This window comes from Neodiprion lecontei, chromosome 1 (genome assembly GCF_021901455.1).
Source record: "Neodiprion lecontei isolate iyNeoLeco1 chromosome 1, iyNeoLeco1.1, whole genome shotgun sequence".
Classification (NCBI taxonomy): Eukaryota; Metazoa; Arthropoda; class Insecta; order Hymenoptera; family Diprionidae; genus Neodiprion; species Neodiprion lecontei.
In genome coordinates this window covers 30657151-30677188 of record NC_060260.1, presented here as the reverse complement: position 1 = coordinate 30677188, position 20038 = coordinate 30657151, and the positions used below count along the sequence as shown (strand labels likewise).

Sequence of the window (20038 nt, the reverse complement as noted above, 5' to 3'; positions counted from 1 at the left end):
AGAGAAGAAACTCAAAAAACGAAAGTTGCGGTCCAAGTCTGATTCAAAGATAGAGGAGAACAGTAGCGCTGGAATAAGTATTGCCGAGTCTACTGTCACAGCTTTTGAACAATCGACAAGTAGCGCTAACGAAGTCGATCATAGTGAAACAGAGTTATTAGACACAGTGCAATCATCAGAAGTCGCAGCTAATGCCGAACTTAAGGATGGAGAAAAAATCAAATCCCCCAGTCAGTGTCTCTTTATTTAAATTGCTACACAATTTGTTTTTATGATCTATGCAAGTCTCAAGTATGACGAACACGCGTATAGTGTCTGGTAAAATCGAGTAGTTTGGTGTCAGCATTTATTCAAGGTCTTTTTTAATTTTTAAGTGGAATCTTCACTATTTGTTCCGCCGCCCGGTGAAGAGAACAAGTACGTTATGACGAAAGTAAGTGAACCGTATGAAAGAATAAAATAACTTAGGAGCGTTGTGAAATTTTAAAGGAATGATGATCACCGGCTTCTCAGTTAATTAAGCTGAATTAACACTGTATTATACGAATTTTATAATACACTTTGATGAAACTCAACGACTAACATCTTACGAGCAGAAAATGGTGGAGAGGACGCTCCAGATTCCGGAAATTCACTTAATCTTCGGCCAGCTGGATACTCAAAACGTCAAACTACAAGATAAAAATATAGTGTATTTTATGAGAACCATTGAGGATGCAGTGCCAGCGTTCGAAACTCTTGCTGAGTGTATGGCTGAAATGCCTGACTATATGGTTATGGGTTCGATGGGTGGTAGATTCCTGGCGAGCTTAGACAAACTTTTAGTTTACGTGAGTGAGAAACTGTGTAATGAGTTGCAAACCAAACGTATAAAACCATCCAGGTGATTCAAAGGATATGATTCTCCTTCTATGCAATAGGTTTTCACACCATTAGTCGAAAAACAATTCCGCGAACCTATGGTCCCATCGCCGCAGGAAATGGATGAGGAGCTTCATAAGGATCTCGAACCTACCAATACCCAGGCCGGTGAACTTGCACAAAAAACGCGAAGACTGAGCATGAAGCCGACGGTAATTTTGAATTTTGTTCTCTCATTTCATCCGACAAGGAGTTAGGTATAATGTTTGTAAGAAATTGAAGCATAAAAAATTCAGAGAAAAAAAAACTTGTATTAATTTTTCTTCGTGTAGACTACGGCGACATCGAGACCATCGAATTTCCGTAGGATATCTGTCGCCATCTCAAAAGTAAAGTCTGAATCCGATAGCGTAAATACGTCTCAGAGGAGTTCTCGTTTCGACGATGGAGATTTAAGGTCCGAAAAGTCGACGGCATCTATTTCCAGTGCAACTCACAGTACGAAACCCAAGGAGATTCCAAGGGAAGAACCCAACAAAAAGGAGCTTTTGGCAGCCCTGGAACGTCTCACGCAAAGCGTGCAGTGGTTCGTTCATTACGATCATTTCTAAACTCATTTCGTTTAACATGCGCTAGATTTCCAAGTGGAAATACATTTGGGAAGATAGTCAGATGACAATCACAAACTTGCTCTGCATATTTAGTCGTGGATGATAATTATTCTTACAAAGAGTGTCTTTCAACTAGGACAATTGAGCATACCGAAGGAGATATCTTACTGCAGATACCGAAGATATCAGGCCTGACAGATCCCACGATAACTGACGCAATGTTCTGTAGTAATGCAGATGCAGTGACACAGCTAGAAGACGTAGTTATATCTTGGGAGCATCATATTAAGACGGTAATTTGACACTGGCATCGTTTTGAAAAATTCAATGAAATCTATCGAGCTGCTTTTGCCCGAATAGGTTATGAACAGTTTTACAAACAAAATTCCACACGGAAACGGTCCCATGGCGGAGTATAATTACTGGCACGATCGAGAGAACGGACTTTCAATTCTCGTAGAACAACTGAAGACGCCGGTCGTCAAGCGGATATTTGTACTGCTCAATGAAGCAAAATCGCAGATACCTAGCGGATTTAATTATTACCGATCGGACTTGTTGAAACTTTTCCACGAAGCTTCGGATAATGTAAAATTTCTCTTCACTATAACCAGGCACTTCAAGGTGAGCAATTGTTACTTTATTTCATCGATAGAAGCTCTCCAATTAAACACGACGTTCTTTGTCAGACCATCGCGGAGTCGGACAACTTCAAATCCATCACCGATCAGATACCTTCTCTTATGGAGGGATTAAAGATGATGTGGATATTGTCGCGTTACTATTGCACCGAAGAGAAAATGTCTCCCTTATTTGAACGAATAGCTTGGCAGCTTTGTCAAAATGTCACAAAGCATTTGGCTGTAAAGAAATTGTTCAGGTAATAATCCAATCGTATTGTTGAGTAAAATGAGTTTGTGGAAATTTTTTTTTTTTTTTACTTTTATACCGTACATAAATTGCGAACTGGGCACATTTAAAATTTGTAATTTGTCCGATGCCGCACGTTTCAGACAACCAATACAGCAGGTCATGAAGAAAACGAACGAAGCCTACGACATGCTGAAACAGTGGAAAATCGCCTACATGAAGACGAGGCAATCTATCGAGTTATCTGGAAAGGGAGCTCGTTGGGAATTTGATAAAAACCGTCTGTTCAAAGAGACGGAGTACATTGCCAGCGTGTGCAAAGATTTGAACGAAGTCTGCGGTGTCTTGCAGGATTTTTATAACATATTCGGCGCTGAGTTGAAATCTATCATGAATAATCCTGAACAAATAGACGGTGTAATAAAGCGCGTGGATAAACTTGTAGTTCCGGTACAGCAAGCTGATTTTGACTTGTATACTGAATTCAACAAGGAGAATTGGGAGGTTTTAATGGCTTCGTTTTACGGGGAAGTTTCCTCCTTGGAAAATGAAGCTAAATTTTTTATCAATGACTGCTTCACCGTTCTCATATCAGCAGAAGACGCGATGGAAGCTCTTCTGAAGTTTAAAAATATGAAGACGCGAGATGCGATTCAGGCACAACTGCTAACAAAGTTTGACGTCGTGATGCAGCAGTTTACCAAAGAGATCACTGTAGTGGGTCAAACATTCAACAGAGGAAAACGAAACCCACCACTCCTCAGGTATCATCCACCTGTGGGCGGCGGAATATTTTGGGAACGGCAGCTTTTTCACCGTCTAAAAAGAGTCGTATTGAAATTTCAAAACGTCAAGGAACTCAAGAATAGTGAATTGAAAATTCTCGCCTTTGAAAAGTATCTAAACATCGCTAAGCAGATGAAGCTTTTCGAAGATACGAAGTACAGTCAATGGGTCGAAACGGCTGTCCCGATTGTTGAAAATACTTTGAAGAAAAGCGTTCTAACCATCGTACCTTGCGAACGACAGAACGGTGAGCGTCACAGCGTTTCTTCGTCGCACAAAAATCGATGCTAATTGCCATCACTCTCATGTACTAATCCTTTCCTAATACTTGTTGCCTTATCATAAAAAAATACAGCTAATCAGAGTCTTAAGAAATTTCACGGAGCGATGCTTGTATCCCAAAAACAAGACACGGGTGCTAACACGCTTCGCCAACAAGGCACATTCGAGTCTGGTCAAAGAAATGATGCGCATATATCGAAGCCGAGTATTGGTGGTAATCCATTGATCCTCCTTCACTTTCTCGATCAGTAATACGATCAAACATATTGCGAGCAATTTGCATTACAGTATTTATAATTTTTTATTATTTGCTTTAGCCGATCCAAATTTTTGATTTATCAATAGATCACCAGTATCTTCTTACTCAATCAGAAACAATTTTGATGTAGATGGAGATCCCCCATCTGGTCTGAAATCTAATGTGGCCGGTTCAAAGGGTGGGAAGCTTGTTCATGGACAAGCTATAACAATAGAATCATTGTCAATGATAAGTGAAAAACAAGCTGCAGCTGGTGGGGCATATTTAACTTGGAAGGAGATAATGCACAATTCGATTTTAGCGGATCTTCAGTGGAAATTTGATATAAATTTTAATCTAAAACTGTTCGACATCATTCGCGAGGTATTTGGAAACAATGAAAAAGGAACATCCATTGTGATAATTTTTCCACCTTCATACGATGAATCTTGGTTGTCAAATTTTCAGGCAATACTTCTGGAAAATTTAGGTTTTGAATTGCCAGCTGCGATAAGAAACGCTGGGGTTCAGAGAGATCGATTGAAACACGACATGGAAATAACGGAGCAAATGATCAATGAGTTTAATTCTATCATGGACAAGTTAAGCGCAACTGATGTGAGTGGATCAAAAATCTTTCGACTCGTATTTTTTCAATAAAGAATTCCTAACGCTATCGTAGATTCAAATGTTCAAAAACACTCTGCTGAATATCGAGCGTGCAATTCAACCGGGCTTAACTAGATTCAATTGGCATTCCCTGGGAATAGCCGAATATGCAAAAGGCTGCAAGCAATTGTTGAAGAGTCTGGTCTCTGTCGTTCAGCAAGTAAATCAGCTGAAGATCGATCTGCACAATCGCATTGCCAAAGATATAGAGTGTTACAATTTTTGCTCGTCCAGAGTTCAGCCGCTTGAAGAATCGGTGATTTTACCAGGATGTAAGGTATCAAGTGCTGCACACCTTTTTAATTCAAAATTTGTCCATGTCTCCGCACGATTGATTGTTCTAATCTGAATTATTGTTCCAGGTTTACTTTCTGGATATGGAAAGCGTACGCACAGAATTGTTCTGCTCGATGTTACAGGCTTACAATTCCATAGGACCGTTGCTTACGAAAATGGAAAGCTTAGTGCTGGGAACTAGTACTGGTATATCACCGAGCATGCAGCTTTATTATGAGCAATGCGAATACGATTTGTTTACATCTTTTATCACGTACGTAAAATGTGCATTTTATGTGTATTCCATCAGCTCTTCCTTCATGCCGTTATAGCGTGATATACCAAGCAAAGTACCCAATTATAAACTGCTTTAGATGCATCATTCGAAATCTTGAAGTTTTAAACAAAATTCTCAACGGGCAAACCGCAGTCTTTCAAGTCGACGCGGTATTGTCTACATCCGAAGTTGTTCTCCGCCCGTCTGCTGGAGAGGTTTATAACATCATATTACACGATGTAAAAGATTTGCTGGAAAGGATGAAAGCAATTCCTCGGTGGATGAGTGGCACTTGCCTCGAGTGTAAACCGTGTAAAATGATTAACTCAAACGAGTATGTAGTATTCAGTTTTTTCGAGGACATAATGTCTATTCAGGTGAGAGAAGTTTTTTATTACTTCGAGACCAAGTAGTAGAAAATTGAGACTTTCGTGTACTTATTATATCATCTGTAAATTTATCTCTAATGTCTTAGACTGCATAAACCTCAATTCAATTAACGTGCAAACATCATTTCAGATTGTTAACGACTTGATAATATCAGTTCAAGATACGGCCCACAGATTGTCCGTAGAACTTTATCGTTACGTGCAAAAGTGGAGAAAGTACGGAAATCTGTGGAGGTACGATAAAAGTCAAACCTGCGAAAAGTTTGCTGCAAAAAATCCGACGTTGTTACAATACGATGAAAAATTCACGTTTTATGGTGCGATTGTCGACGAGGTGGATGTAATGACACCGTATTATGATATCAACAGTATTCGGTTAGTGCACCTTCCGAAAAAACTGTTCAACGCTTCGCAAATAGGTTAATTCATATTAGTTTTACCTGTTACAGCGTTAACATTAAGCCACTTTGCGAGGGCATTCGAGAGCATGGCAAAGAGTGGAAACAAATTTTGGGGAACCATCTGATCGCCGAGACTCAGGCCCATATGAAAGAATTTAAGGACAAAATGGCAAGTCTTCGATATGACGTTGAGCTAGTAATCAATGGATTAGAACGTTTCAAGCTAGTAATGCAAACTATTGCCGACATTAAGAAAATGTCTGTTCAAGCTGAAGTACAGTATTTGGAGTATCAGGTATGTATTCATCCGTACGGTTTTCTCTATAATACCTAGATGGCTGCAAGATTTCACGCTTATCAAAATTGGGACTTTCTTTTTTAATTAGGAAAGATTCCGAACCTTGAGGATACATCAAATAGAATTTAACGAGGAAGATGAGGAGCTATCGTACAAACTGCAACAAGAATGGGAGTCCCTATACCTCGGGGCCCTGTACAGAGGAACTACATTGGAAACTACCAAGGATAGGTTCTGTGAAATGACCAAAGAAGAAATCCGTGATTTTGCTGCAGAGTTCGTCAAGTTTTCAGACGATTTTGAAACATACGGTCCCGGTAGTGTTGGCGATGACTTGGACACAGGCATGAAGAAAATGGACGTGAGAAAGCATCAACGAACTACTTACATAAGTCAAAGTATGGTTAGAAACAAGTCAGTTGAAATTCATTGATTTACAATTTCACAGGAATACGGAAAACTTATCGATTTCATGGAAGCAAAGCGAGTTGATCTCGTCAACGCTGAAATCCTTTTTGACTTACCACCAGCTGATTACTCTCGATTCCTCAAAGTAAAAAAAGATTACGAGGGAATGGAAATGATTTACAAACTGTACAAGGCTCAAAAAATGATGCGTGACGTATGGGCCAAGACTCTTTGGGTTAATTTAAATCCACATCAACTTATCGACGGCGTGGATCAGTTTATGAAAGAATTTAGGCGAATGCCACGCGCAGTCAGGATGCTAAATGTTGGTCAGGCGCTTGACAATTTAATGAAAGGGTTCAAAAATTCTGTCCCACTTTTCGTTGAGTTGAAAAATGAGGCAATGAGGGAACGCCATTGGTTGGAACTTATGGAGAAAACTGGGAAATATTTTGACATGTCTCCAGACAGGTATTTGCCATCTATTCATAAACTTTGGATTAAATTTCAATACTGGCTAATTTCCACCTGAGACCTAGTTTGTACCTATACAAATTTTACTGCAGCAAATCAATCATGTGATCAGAAAGTTCTCATCTTAGGCGATGTTTACAGGTTTACTTTGGAAAATATGTTTGCCATGGATTTGGCAAAGTATCAGGATATCGCCGAAAGAATTGTGACAAATGCTGTGAAGGAGTTGGCTATCGAAAGAGGTGTAAAGGAAATTGTGGACGTATGGCGAACGATGGAATTTAACTTAGTGAGGCACTATATAGGTAAGCAGATAAATTCAATTCCAAATCCGAGGGGTACTCATTTGTATATTTATTATTAACAAATCTTCTAATTTGCAATGGTACGACTCAGGAAACGAAGATCGTGGGTTTATTTTGGGTCCATTGGACGAGCTTACCTTAGTTTTAGAGGACAATATGATGAACTTGCAAAGCATGTCAGCGTCTCAGTTCATTGGGCCGTTTTTGGGCATGGTACAAAAATGGGAAAAATCTATGGAAACAATTTCCGAAGTTGTTGAGGCTTGGCTAGACTTACAGCGAAAGTGGTTATACCTTGAAGGGATATTTGTTGGCGGTGACATCAGATTACAGCTTCCCGAAGAGGCAAGGAAGTTCGATGACATTGACAAAGCGTTCAGGCACGCCATGATAGACACTTCGAAGAGACTCAATGTTTTAGAATGTTGCATGATTCCAGGTAAGGGAGAAAATAACGTTTTCCTCTGCGCGGTTTATGTAATACGTCATTTTTCACACGTTAGGACGTAAGGAGGAATTTGAAGCGCTAAGTTTGGGTTTGGAAAAGTGTCAAAAATCATTGACCGAATATCTAAATAGTAAACGAGCTATTTTTCCGCGATTCAATTTCATCAGCGACGATGAGCTACTTGGTATACTAGGAAATAGCGATCCTTCAGCGATTCAAGAACACGTTGGAAAAATGTTCGACAACTTGGATAAGTTCAGGCTGACTGCCAATAATCAAGACAGAGTAATAGCGAGCGCTCTGATATCGGCTGAACGTGAAATAATGGAATTTAGAACGCCCGTTGCTGCCGAGGGCAAGATTGAGGAATGGATGGTTCTTGCACTTGCGGAAATGCGCAGGTCAAATAGGTATTTGACCAAAAAAGCTATATACAATTACGGAAAGGTGAGGCTTAACGATACCTGTGCCTGTGGTATTTCTTGATCACAGCCAGCTTATTGCCTTTGATCACACGTTACAGGTCAGAAGACCGAGAACAGAATGGATGTTGGATTTTCAGGGGATGATGATCCTTGCAGCAAATCAAATATGGTGGACCGCGGAAACTGAAAATGTATTCAAAAAGATCTTGATGGGCAAGAAGCGAGCGATGAAGGAGGTGAGGGCTGGAAAACTGCGATAAAATAATTCATATTCGTCCAATACAGTTCGACGATTAACTTTGATATTGATGAGTTGCAGTATTTGCATCAACTCAATCAGCAGCTGGATGAGGTTGTAAAATTGATGGGTGGCGACACTCTGACTAATAACGACAGAAAGAAATTAGACACGGTATTAACAATCGACGTCCATATCAGAGACATCATTGACAACTTCGTCCGTGACAGTATAATGGATGCGATGGAGTTCGAATGGGAAAGTCAATTGAGGTACAATTCATCTCGAGTGATAAAAAAGTTTCACTTTGCGCATAAATAATGAGAACACGTATCGTGTTTATTGTTACCGAAAAATTGTTTCTCGTGCTTACAGGTTCTACTGGGTACACGATTTGGACAATTTATGGGTAAACCAATGTACAGGCACATTTGAATACGGCTATGAATATATGGGACTCAACGGAAGACTGGTTGTCACGCCGCTGACAGATAGAATTTATCTAACAATTACACAAGCATTATCTATGCAGCTTGGCGGAGCACCGGCAGGTTTGTGTACACGTGACTGATTTAGCAAATTAAAAAAAGCAGTTGATGATCTCATCGTGTATTTTTTTATAGATTGTGTTGCTGATATAACTCACACCTGCTTTACTTCTAGGTCCCGCTGGAACGGGTAAAACAGAAACGACCAAGGATTTGGCCAAGGCTTTGGGTTTGATTTGTTTCGTAACGAATTGCGGCGAGGGAATGGATTACGTAGCCATTGGCAAGACTTTGGGTGGTCTAGCTCAGTGTGGCGCGTGGGGATGCTTCGACGAGTTTAACAGAATCGATATTTCTGTATTATCCGTCATCTCGACGCAATTGCAAACGATCCGATCAGCTTTGCAACTTAAAGTTCCTAAATTTATGGTCAGTACATTGGGCCGATTCTGAACCTGATTTATTTTACAAATATGCTGATGGTAATCAAAGATCCCGCGAGGCTTCGTCAACTCTCATGCAGTATATGAATTTTTCTTCCTACAGTTCGAAGGACAAGATATAGTATTGGATTCAAAAGTCGGAATATTCATTACCATGAATCCTGGATACGCGGGGCGAACTGAATTGCCGGAATCCATTAAGGCTTTATTCCGTCCCGTTGTCTGCATTGTCCCGGACAACGAAATGATATGTTTGATCAAACTCTTTTCTGCTGGTTTTTTGACTGCCAAAGTTCTAGCCAAGAAAATGACAGTGTTATACACACTGGCTCGTGAACAACTAAGCAAACAGACCCATTACGATTTTGGTCTTCGGGCTTTGAAGTCTGTACTCAATATGGCCGGGCAATTGAAAAGAACTTCTGACGACCTTTCGGAGGATGTTGTATTGATGAGAGCCCTCAGGGATATGAATTTGCCGAAATTTATTTTTGACGATGTCCCACTGTTCTTAGGTTTAATTAAAGACTTGTTTCCCGGCTTGGCTTGCCCGAGGGTAGGATATCCAGATTTCAACGAGGCTGTTGAAAAGACGCTCGTTGAACATGGATACATCCTATTACCAGATCAGGTAACATGGCCTTTGGATATCGATATCTCGACTCCAATCAATTATTTTTTACAATTTGCAAGTTATCGATTCAACAAACGGAATTACAGATCGACAAAGTCGTACAAATGTACGAAGTTATGATGACCAGACACTCCACTATGATCGTTGGTCCAACTGGAGGCGGAAAAACTGTCGTAATAAAAACGTTGTGCAGAGCACAAACATACCTCGACAAACCAACAAAATTGTACATACTTAATCCAAAGGTAGTTCCAAATTTCAAACACTGCAAGTAACAGCTACCCGTCAATGGATTCGAGTCGAGATGCATATATGATCAATCATTCGCAGGCGTGTACGGTTATCGAGCTCTATGGGATCTTAGACCCTCTGACAAGAGATTGGACAGACGGTCTGCTTAGTAATATTTTTCGCGAAATTAACAAGCCATTGGATTCGGATAAAGACGAGCGGAAGTATATATTATTCGATGGAGACGTGGATGCTCTCTGGATCGAAAATATGAACTCTGTAATGGATGATAACAAAATATTGACTTTGGCGAATCAAGAGAGAATAAAGTTGCAAAACCACTCTGCCTTGCTGTTTGAGGTATTGCACGATAATGGTCCATAATTTTGAAAAAGATTCGGCCGTCAATCAAATTCCAATGGCATTCACGCTACTCCCTACTTTTAAGGTGGGAGATTTGCAGTATGCGTCACCAGCTACGGTATCGAGAGCTGGAATGGTATATGTGGATCCTAAGAATTTAGGATATCAGCCGTACATGGATAAATGGATAAACTTGAGAAACCAATCCGAGCGAGAATTCTTCGCCGCCATGTGTGAAAAATATGTTCACGGGTCACTCAGGCTTATATTAGATGGAATAATCGACATGCAACAAGTTGTCCCTCTGAAGATGATCATACCTCAAACCAGGCTCAATATGGTAAGCGGCAAAAGCCTTCGTCACGGTCATTCGCGTAATTGGTTATAACGGCACAAACTTTTCGATTTTTTCTTAATTCTAATATCGTTTAGGTGACGCAATTGTGTTATATGGTGGACGGCTTGGCTCCTACTAAAGAAGAAGATGAGTTTTCTTTGAAACCACCCGTGGAATCATCAAACGCTGAAGAGGAAGAGGAACGAGCTGCTCACTTGGCACACCGAGATGAGTTATTGGAGGCAATTTACATTCAGTCATGTTACTGTTCATTTGGTGCTTCGTTAATCGCTGAAAGTAGGCTGGTTTACGATGAATACATGAAAAAAATATCAGGGATGATGCTGACCGACGACACACCCGAGAAACCGGCCACTTGCCGTAAGACTGGAACAATTTTCTTTTTGTTTCATGCAACGCCACTTGCGTTTTGGCTCACGGATTCCTTTGCACAGGGTACATACCTGCATTCTACCGTTCCCTGTTCGAATACGTACTGGACACTGAAAATCGTATTTGGAAACCGTGGAAATGGCTCGTACCTGGTTACATTCACGACAGGCAAAAGAATTTCAGTGAGATATTAGTTCCAACGATTGATACTCTGAGAACGACGTGGTTTGTTAAGTTGATGAACGGCCTGAAAAGACCCGTCGTTTTAGTCGGGGAAACTGGCACTTCGAAAACTGCTATAATACAAGAATTTTTGAGGGGATTAGATACTGATAAATTCGTAAGTTGGGTGTAATAAAATAGCCGGAAGCTTATACTTTGCTTCTTACAATCTCAGTTAGTATTTCTTTTCCACTTGTAAACTTTTCAACAGAATCAATTATTGATCAACTTTTCATCGCGAACTACTTCAATGGACGTACAAAGAATCATAGAATCCGCTGTGGAAAAGCGCACTAAAGACGTATATGGGCCTCCACCGGGAAAAAAATTAATCGTCTTTATCGATGATATGAACATGCCTTTAGTCGATACGTACGGGACTCAGCAGCCTATTGCTCTTCTCAAGCTCTTGTTCGAAAGAGGTGGACTTTACGATCGTGAAAAAGATCTCAATTGGAAGGTTCTCAGAGATATATGTATGTACACGTGTGTGGCGATCATTACATTTACGCTTAATGTTCGTCAACTTCACCAATGCAATTTCTAGGCTACTTAGCCGCCATGGGAAAAGCGGGTGGTGGTCGAAACGAAGTTGATCCACGATTCATCTCGATGTTTTCGGTTTACAACGTAACGTTCCCATCCGATGCGACTCTGACTCATATTTATTCGAGCATCTTGAACGGACACTTGGAAATATTCCCCGAGGAAGTCAAAGCAACAGGAAACACGTTAATCGATATTACATTGAATCTCTACCGGGTAACATGAGCCACAAATTAATCATCTCTCGTACCGCGTCCACTGACTGACCGGAATGATGCTAATTTTCAGATGGTCATCATAGAATTACCACCGACACCATCGAAATTTCACTACATCTTCAACCTACGTGACTTATCTAGAATTGTTTCTGGGTTGTTATTGACTCATCCAACGCTGTACACCTCTGCGACGCATTTCGTTAGAGTTTGGAGAAACGAATTTTACAGGGTTATTTGCGATCGATTGATCAATGCGGCGGTAAGACTACCTCAATATTTGGATTCCATGGGTAACCAATATTCGAAAAAGTGATGACGTTTGTTTGTCTATTCATAAGGATCAAGAGTTGATGCGTGATCATATTGAATCAGAAATTAGGGCGAGGTTCGAAGAAGCACCGGACGTGATTGACTACGCTTTACGAGATCCACTTTTATTCGGCGATTATAGAAATGCCTGCAACGAAGACGAGCCCAGACACTACGAAGATTTACTCGATTACGAAGCGATATACAGTCTTTTCATGGAGGTAGTATTTAATTATTAGATCATTACGGGAGCTCCAATATCGAACTGGGTCATAAAAACAAACTCTGTATTGTGTTGCTTTATAGATACTGGAAGATTACAATTCGCAAAAAATGCCGATCCGCATGGTTCTGTTTAATGATGCCCTAGAGCACCTAACTCGAGTGCATCGAGCCTTGCGGATGCATCGAGGTCACGTTTTAGTAATCGGAATTGGCGGAAGTGGAAAGCAAAGTATAATTCGTCTGGCGTCGTTCGCTGCTGGTTGTGAAATATTCGAAATCACGTTAAACCGTGGATATAACGAGACAAGTTTTCGAGAGGACATGAAGAGGATGTACAACATAGCAGGAGTTGAAAATAAAAAAGTGGTGTTTTTGTTCACTGCCCAACACGTGGCAGATGAGAGCTTTTTAGAACTGGTGAATAACATTTTAATGACAGGAGTTGTCCCTGCTCTGTTCACTGACGAGGAAAAAGATGCTATCGTCAACACCTGTAGGAATGTAGCCAACGAAGCTGGATACAGTATAACCAGGTGAATCCAGTCGAATCCCTCAACTACGACCCCGACGACAACATTTAATGATAACTACGATACTTTCATTCCGGCAGGGAATCCGTGTGGTCATATTTTATTTCCACGAGCATAGCGAATTTGCGGTTGGCCTTGTCGATGAGTCCAGCTGGGGATGTTCTTCGTGGACGCTGCAGGAGTTATCCTGGACTCGTCAACAGCACAACCATAGATTGGCTGTTTCCTTGGCCCGAACAGGCCTTGTATGCCGTGGCCAATGTGGTTCTCAGAGATGTGAGTCATAACGGACTCGCTTGTGATGCGGAAGTATTGAAAGTTAATTATTTTTTTAGAATCCAAAAATTCCCGAAACCTACAGAGACTTGATCGTGCAACATGTCGTACACGTTCACATGTCAATTGGACAATATACCGCCGAATTTCTGACCAAACTGAGAAGAAGGAATTACGTTACGCCAAAACATTACCTCGACTTTATCAATACGTACTTGAATTTGTTGGGTGAAAAGAAGGAGTACATTATGGGTCAATGCAACCGTTTATCTGGAGGTAAGATTTGAGTAATCTCAAGAGAGTCTGTTAATGTTGAAGTCTGAGCGTTTATTAGTACGTAGTCATTAATTATTTACAGGACTGACTAAGATCGCCGAAGCTTCTGAAACGTTGGCGTCTTTGAACGCAATTCTTGCTGTGCAACGTGTAAAAGTTGCGGAGCAAACGAGAAATTGTGAGCAACTATTGTCGTCGATTGGTGAAAGTACCGATATAGCGATGGTAAAGAAGAGTTTAGGGATAGAAAAGCGAGCAGAAATCGAGGAGCAGAATAAACTTATTGCCAAGGAAACTGCGGAGGCAAAAGAAGTTTTAAGCGAGGCTCAGCCAGTTTTGGAGGCTGCAAGATTAGCGCTAGCGGATTTAGATAAATCAGATATCACTGAAATCAGGTGAGTGGGTTTCAAGCTCTTCACCTGTATTTACATATTGTTGAATTAATCGATCAGAATCAATTTCCTTTGACCAGATCATTCGCAACGCCTCCAGAACCCGTGCAAGTCGTTTGTGAAGCCGTTGCAATAATTAGAGGAGTTAAGGAGATTTCGTGGAAAGGTGCTAAAGGAATGATGAGCGATCCCAGTTTCCTGCGAATTCTGCAGGAAATGAATTGTGACTTGATTACGGCGAAGCAGCAGCAGCTGGTCAAGCAACACCTTAAGAAGTCGAATAAAATGGAGCAGATGAAAACCATCAGCAAAGCTGGTTACGGTCTGTACAAATTTGTCATCGCTGTGTTGGACTATTGTGCCATATTCAAAGAGGTTCGTATACACCGAATTCAAGCGACGACTGTCATGAATCTGATCGAAAACTGTAATTGTAAAATATTTTTAAAAAATTACAGGTAAAACCTAAGATCGACAAAGTCCAAATGTTGGAAGCGGAAGCGGAAAAGGCGCGAAAAGCCTTAGAAAAAGAGGAGAAGGAATTGAAACGAATAGAAAAGCAATTGGAAGAATTAAATGCAAAGTACGATGTTGCAATGGTGGAAAGACAAAGGCTCCAAGAAGAAACGGATATCCTCCAGAGACGGCTGCTTGCGGCTGACAAATTAATTAGCGGATTGTCTTCTGAAAATGTCAGGTGGCAAAGAGACCTGGAAAATTTACGCGACGAGTTAGAAAAAATTATTGGCAACTGTCTTCTCTCAGCCAGTTTCCTCTCGTACAGTGGGCCATTCTCTTTCGAGTTCAGAATGCAGATGGTATACAAGGATTGGCAGGGCAGTATCTTAGAAAAAGATATACCCTTAACGCAACCGTACAAAATAGACTCACAACTGAGCAACGACGTCGAGATCAGTAGGTACGTTACTATTCCTTAGAAGGCAAATTGAAAGGGAATTTATGTTTGGGAGAACTATCTTGTAATAACGACACGTCGTGCAATGATCATTTGGGTACTTCAGTTGGAATTCGCAAGGACTTCCTCCAGATGAACTGTCCGTTCAGAATGGCATACTCACAACGCGGGCATCCAGATTCCCGCTTTGCATAGATCCCCAACAGCAAGCGCTAAACTGGGTAAAAAAGAAGGAGGGGAAGAACAATTTGAAAATAGTTACGTTCAACGATGCAGACTTCATCAAGCAAGTTGAAATGGCCATCATGTACGGATTTCCAATTTTGTTCCAAGACGTAGACTACATAGATCCGGTCCTCGACAACGTGCTAATGAAGAATATAAGAAGTAATATTTGTTGAATCGTGATCTGCAGAAACCCATTTATACATCCACCGTACAACAATTGATTTTTCTTCCAGATGTACAAGGGCGAACCTTCATCGAACTCGGAGACAAGGAAGTAGACTATGATCCCAGGTTTAGACTGTATTTAACAACGAAAATTCCTAACCCGATGTTAAATCCAGCTATCTATGCGAAAGCTATGGTCATCAACTACATGGTGACTTTGTCGGTGAGTGCAGATACAAGCAGTAAACTTGAAAGAGATTATAGAGAACTTTTGTAAATTGTCGTCATTTTAAACAGGGTCTGGAAGATCAGCTGCTTTCCGTGGTCGTAAGGACCGAGCGCCCCGACATCGAGGAACAACGAGAAACGCTGATTGCAGAAACCAGTGAGAATAAAAATCTCCTGCAGCAATTAGAAGACAGTTTGTTGCGGGAAATTGCTACCAACCAGGGTAACATGCTGGACAATATGGACCTCGTCCAGACATTAGAGAACACAAAATCCAGCGCTGGCGAAGTGATGGCGAAGTTACTTTTGGCGGAGTTGACGACTGTCGATATCAACAAACTGCGGGAAGGATATCGTCCAGTTGCTAAAAGAGGCGCAATTCTATTCTTCGTCCTTGCAGATATGGCGGCTGTTAATTCCATGTATCAATATTCGCTGATCAGTTACTTAGAAGTGTTCATACATTCGTTGAAGAAAGCTATTCCTGATCCTACGCTCGCCAAACGGCTGAAAAATATCATCATTATGCTAACAAAAAATGTTTACGAATATGGATGCGTGGGAATATTTGAAAAGCACAAATTGTTGTACTCTTTTCAAATCACCACGCGTATACAGCAAAGCATCGACAAGATCAGTCAAACGGAACTTGATTTCTTCATCAAGGGTAACGTGGCCTTGGAAAAGTCTCCCGTACCAAATCCGGCCAAGTGGTTACCAGCTTCCGGTTGGGAGGATGTTCTCAAGCTCGCAGCTGATTTTCCCGAAGTGTTTGGAGACGCACCAAAACAAATTACGACTAGAACCAGCGAATGGAAGCAGGTAATTAACGTCCATGGAGGAATGCAACGATCGAGACCCAATACGAATCATCCATCGGTATTTTCATTCTCATTCTTCGGTCCACAGTGGTATGATTCGGATAACCCGGAATCTATGGAATTTCCATGTGGATATTCGTCGACCTTGAGACCATTTGAAAAGCTTATGTTCATTCGCTGCTTCCGCATAGATCGGGTTTTTCGCGCTGTTATCAATTACATCAGCGAAATTATGGGCGAGGAGTATATAACACCACCGAATGTCAGTTTTGATCGAATATTTGAGCAAAGCACAGCCACCATGCCCGTTGTGTTTATCCTAAGCCCTGGATCCGATCCTACCTCGGAGTTAATGAAACTGGCCGAAAAGTATGGCTGTGGTGGTGGCAAATTTAGGTACTTGTCGCTTGGACAAGGACAGGAAAAGGTTTGTTTAACTTTGATAATTAAATTACATTACTTCTGGCTACTAAGGCATGAATGATTAAATTCGAAATTTAACCGTGAGGCAATTAGGAATGATACGAGCTCAGTGACACTTCTTTTCAGAGTGCAGTAGAGTTTTTGCAAACTGCTGTGGCGAGAGGACAGTGGTTAATGCTACAGAACTGCCACTTACTTCTTAGCTTTATGAGGGATTTGGAAAAACACTTAGAAAATATCCGTAAGCCGCATCCAGACTTTCGACTTTGGCTTACCACAGATCCAACACCGGGTTTCCCGATTGGAATTTTACAACAGTCACTCAAAGGTAAGCAATTATGTATAGTTACAGGATTTTTCTCTGCGAAACTGGTAAGCATTCGTCAGCCGAAATTGTAACTTCCCCTTTGGTGAATGTATAATTCTGTATAATTTCGGAGCATCTAGCAAGCTTAAGAGGTCATTCAACGTTTCAGTTGTTACCGAACCGCCCAATGGCTTGAAGCTGAACCTACGGAATACATATTTGAAAATGCATCATCACGCCCTGGATGTGTGTGGCCATCATATCTACAAAGAGCTGATTTACGTACTAGCGTTCTTTCATGCTGTAGTTCAGGTGAATTGAATACTTTTACCAGTAGCCGATTGTTCAAGAAATGCTACTTTGACTCTAGGATTGATATAGCAAACCGAAAGGGTATATAATTTGGGTATATTAATTATTAGTTTATTTTCCAGGAAAGACGAAAATATGACAAAATAGGCTGGAACATAAATTACGATTTCAACGAGTCGGATTTCAACGTGTGCACAATCATACTGGATACTTATTTGAGCAAAGTATTAAGTAAGAAGGAGAGCAGAATACCGTGGAACAGTTTGAAGTATTTAATTGGCGAGGTTTGTATTTAATGAATATAACAGAGCGTTGATTGACATTGTAATTTCGCATGCTTCAACTTATGAACTAACTTTACAATCACGATTAGGTGATGTACGGAGGCAGAGTAATCGATCATTACGATCGGCGGGTCGTGAAGATCTACATGGACGAATACTTCGGTGACTTTTTATTCGACACATTTCAACCGTTTCACTTTTACCATGATAGCGAAGTTGATTACGTGATACCCTCCAAAGGCGACAAGGATCATTACTTGGATTTTATCGAAGAATTACCGTTGGTCAATTCACCGGAAGTGTTTGGGTTACATCCAAATGCTGAAATCGGATATTTCACGCAAGCTACCAGAGATATGTGGAGAAATTTAATCGAATTGCAGCCGCAAACAGGTAATTAGACCCAAAAGCTGTTATTTTTTAATATCGTTGTGAGTTTATGGAAGAGAATAAGTTTTATCTAAAAAATAAGATCACGGGATACGAGTTTTAATGCGATTTTCAATCCTATTCTGCGATCCACTTACAGCCTGCTTGGTAAAAACGTGTAAGTCTGTTAAGTACATTCGCATGACATTTTTTTAGCAATTTATCAAAGCTTACATTTTGTTCTGCACAATATTTTAAATTTTTGGATCATTCACAGCTGAAAGTAGTACTGGCATCAGTAGGGACGATTTCATCGATAATGTGGCTAAGGATATTCTCGTAAAAATGCCGCCAGAGTATGATATGATAAAAGTGAAACGAAACTTCGGTTTGGCCATAACTCCGACTGCAATAGTACTATTCCAGGAACTTGAAAGATTCAATAAGTTGATAAGAATGATGACAACAACGCTGACTCAGCTCAGAAAGGTGATTTTAACGTCGCTTTTCAGACATGCATGTAAGCCCAAAGCGCAATACTTCCCAAACTACTCTTAAATCTCGTTTTCAGGCTATTGCCGGTGAAATCGGTATGGATGCAGTACTGGACAGTGTTTCCATTGCACTTTTCAATGGGTTACTACCAGTAGAATGGACGAGGCTGGCGCCAGCGACAAATAAAAATTTAGCTGGATGGATGGATCATTTCGAAAAGAGAATGTCGCAGTACAGTACATGGGTAAGATGTGTGCTTGTTTGAAATTCATCCTTGCCTTGCAGTCGTGTTTAGATTTTCAATTAAGTCCAACCATTCCTTGGACTCAAAGCTACACTGATCTGACTTTACCACATCGTCGTTCAGGCTGGCTGCAACGAACCAGTTGTTATCTGGCTGGCAGGTTTGCACATCCCCGAAACATACCTGGCAGCTTTAGTGCAAATGGCATGTCGGAAAAACGCTTGGCCATTAGATCGGTCTCTAACTTATACAGCAGTTTCAAACTTTCGAGATGCTGCTGAAGTGGAGGAGAGACCAGATCAGGTCAGATCATTCATTAAGCGTACTGTATTACACTAATTGGATTATTCCCAATCTTCATCGCTAACGACTTATCTTCAGGGTTGCTATGTGCAAGGGTTGTATCTAGAAGGTGCGTGCTGGGACTCAGAAGGGCATTGCTTAAAACGTTCACATCCGAAAGTACTAATCGAAGAACTGCCAGTGCTCACTGTGATACCAATAGAGGCTCATCGATTGAAATTACAGGTAAATTCCTCTAAATATGTGTAATTGAGTAACAACTATGCGTTTTTGACCATGTGGGCAAAGTGATAACACATTATCCATACGCATTTGAACAAAAAAATGAGAAATCAAATCATCATTGAATATTTGTTTCACTTAGAACACGTTGAAAACGCCAGTATACACGACGTCGAACAGACGCAATGCTATGGGTGTTGGTTTGGTCTTTGAAGCAGACCTGGCAACTACAGAGCATATTTCACATTGGGTACTGCAGGGTGTATGTCTACTGCTGAACTCAGATTGACAATCTCGTGATTAAGTTTTCTTTAGAGGAGTTCGTCTGTACATATGCAAATATTAAATCTCGGAGACGGAGAGAATTTATTTTTACCTAAATGCATGTGGGAAATGTATCGCATGAATCTTTTACATGTAAGTATCCGTTCCATTTAAGCCGCAAGAAGAAATGCCGCACATACTTGCTTAGAATCAGTAAGTCATAATATTCTTTATACAGTTTTCGAATCTGTGTTATTAACTGAGCACAAAGTTTTATGCTTTTTTTCGTTTTCAAGTACTGCAAACTAATCAACTCGA

At 40.7% G+C, this 20038-nt stretch overlaps 3 protein-coding genes across 3 annotated transcripts; all 3 read left to right on the top strand.

Moving 5' to 3' along the window:
• The first annotated feature begins 599 nt into the window (after positions 1 to 599).
• On the top strand, positions 600 to 4174 carry LOC107223286 (dynein axonemal heavy chain 10). Its single transcript, XM_046746671.1, has 8 exons — positions 600 to 830; positions 921 to 1073; positions 1194 to 1447; positions 1609 to 1765; positions 1833 to 2096; positions 2162 to 2352; positions 2486 to 3375; positions 4117 to 4174. Exons 1-8 carry the CDS (start codon positions 600 to 602, stop codon positions 4143 to 4145), a joined length of 2169 nt encoding a protein of 722 aa, XP_046602627.1. The 3' UTR covers positions 4146 to 4174.
• Positions 4175 to 5190: 1016 nt separating this feature from the next.
• LOC124292596 (dynein axonemal heavy chain 10) lies at positions 5191 to 19139 on the top strand. The gene is made up of 39 exons (XM_046732180.1): positions 5191 to 5247; positions 5390 to 5634; positions 5709 to 5955; positions 6047 to 6319; positions 6407 to 6837; positions 6982 to 7145; positions 7237 to 7584; positions 7649 to 8045; positions 8131 to 8254; positions 8338 to 8528; positions 8632 to 8807; positions 8920 to 9173; positions 9291 to 9818; positions 9908 to 10066; positions 10152 to 10412; positions 10501 to 10755; positions 10848 to 11133; positions 11208 to 11485; positions 11579 to 11843; positions 11915 to 12129; positions 12202 to 12390; positions 12470 to 12661; positions 12747 to 13198; positions 13276 to 13471; positions 13531 to 13747; positions 13830 to 14142; positions 14220 to 14514; positions 14598 to 15058; positions 15162 to 15442; positions 15517 to 15671; positions 15746 to 16498; positions 16586 to 16924; positions 17047 to 17248; positions 17397 to 17539; positions 17662 to 17823; positions 17913 to 18216; positions 18470 to 18681; positions 18764 to 18931; positions 19020 to 19139. The coding sequence occupies exons 1-39, from the start codon at positions 5236 to 5238 to the stop codon at positions 19026 to 19028; spliced, it is 10152 nt and encodes a 3383-aa protein (XP_046588136.1). The 5' UTR covers positions 5191 to 5235; the 3' UTR covers positions 19029 to 19139.
• On the top strand, positions 18964 to 20031 carry LOC124293071 (dynein axonemal heavy chain 10-like). The gene is made up of 3 exons (XM_046732233.1): positions 18964 to 19234; positions 19313 to 19459; positions 19599 to 20031. Exons 1-3 carry the CDS (start codon positions 19133 to 19135, stop codon positions 19743 to 19745), a joined length of 396 nt encoding a protein of 131 aa, XP_046588189.1. The 5' UTR covers positions 18964 to 19132; the 3' UTR covers positions 19746 to 20031.
• The last annotated feature ends 7 nt before the right edge of the window (positions 20032 to 20038 follow it).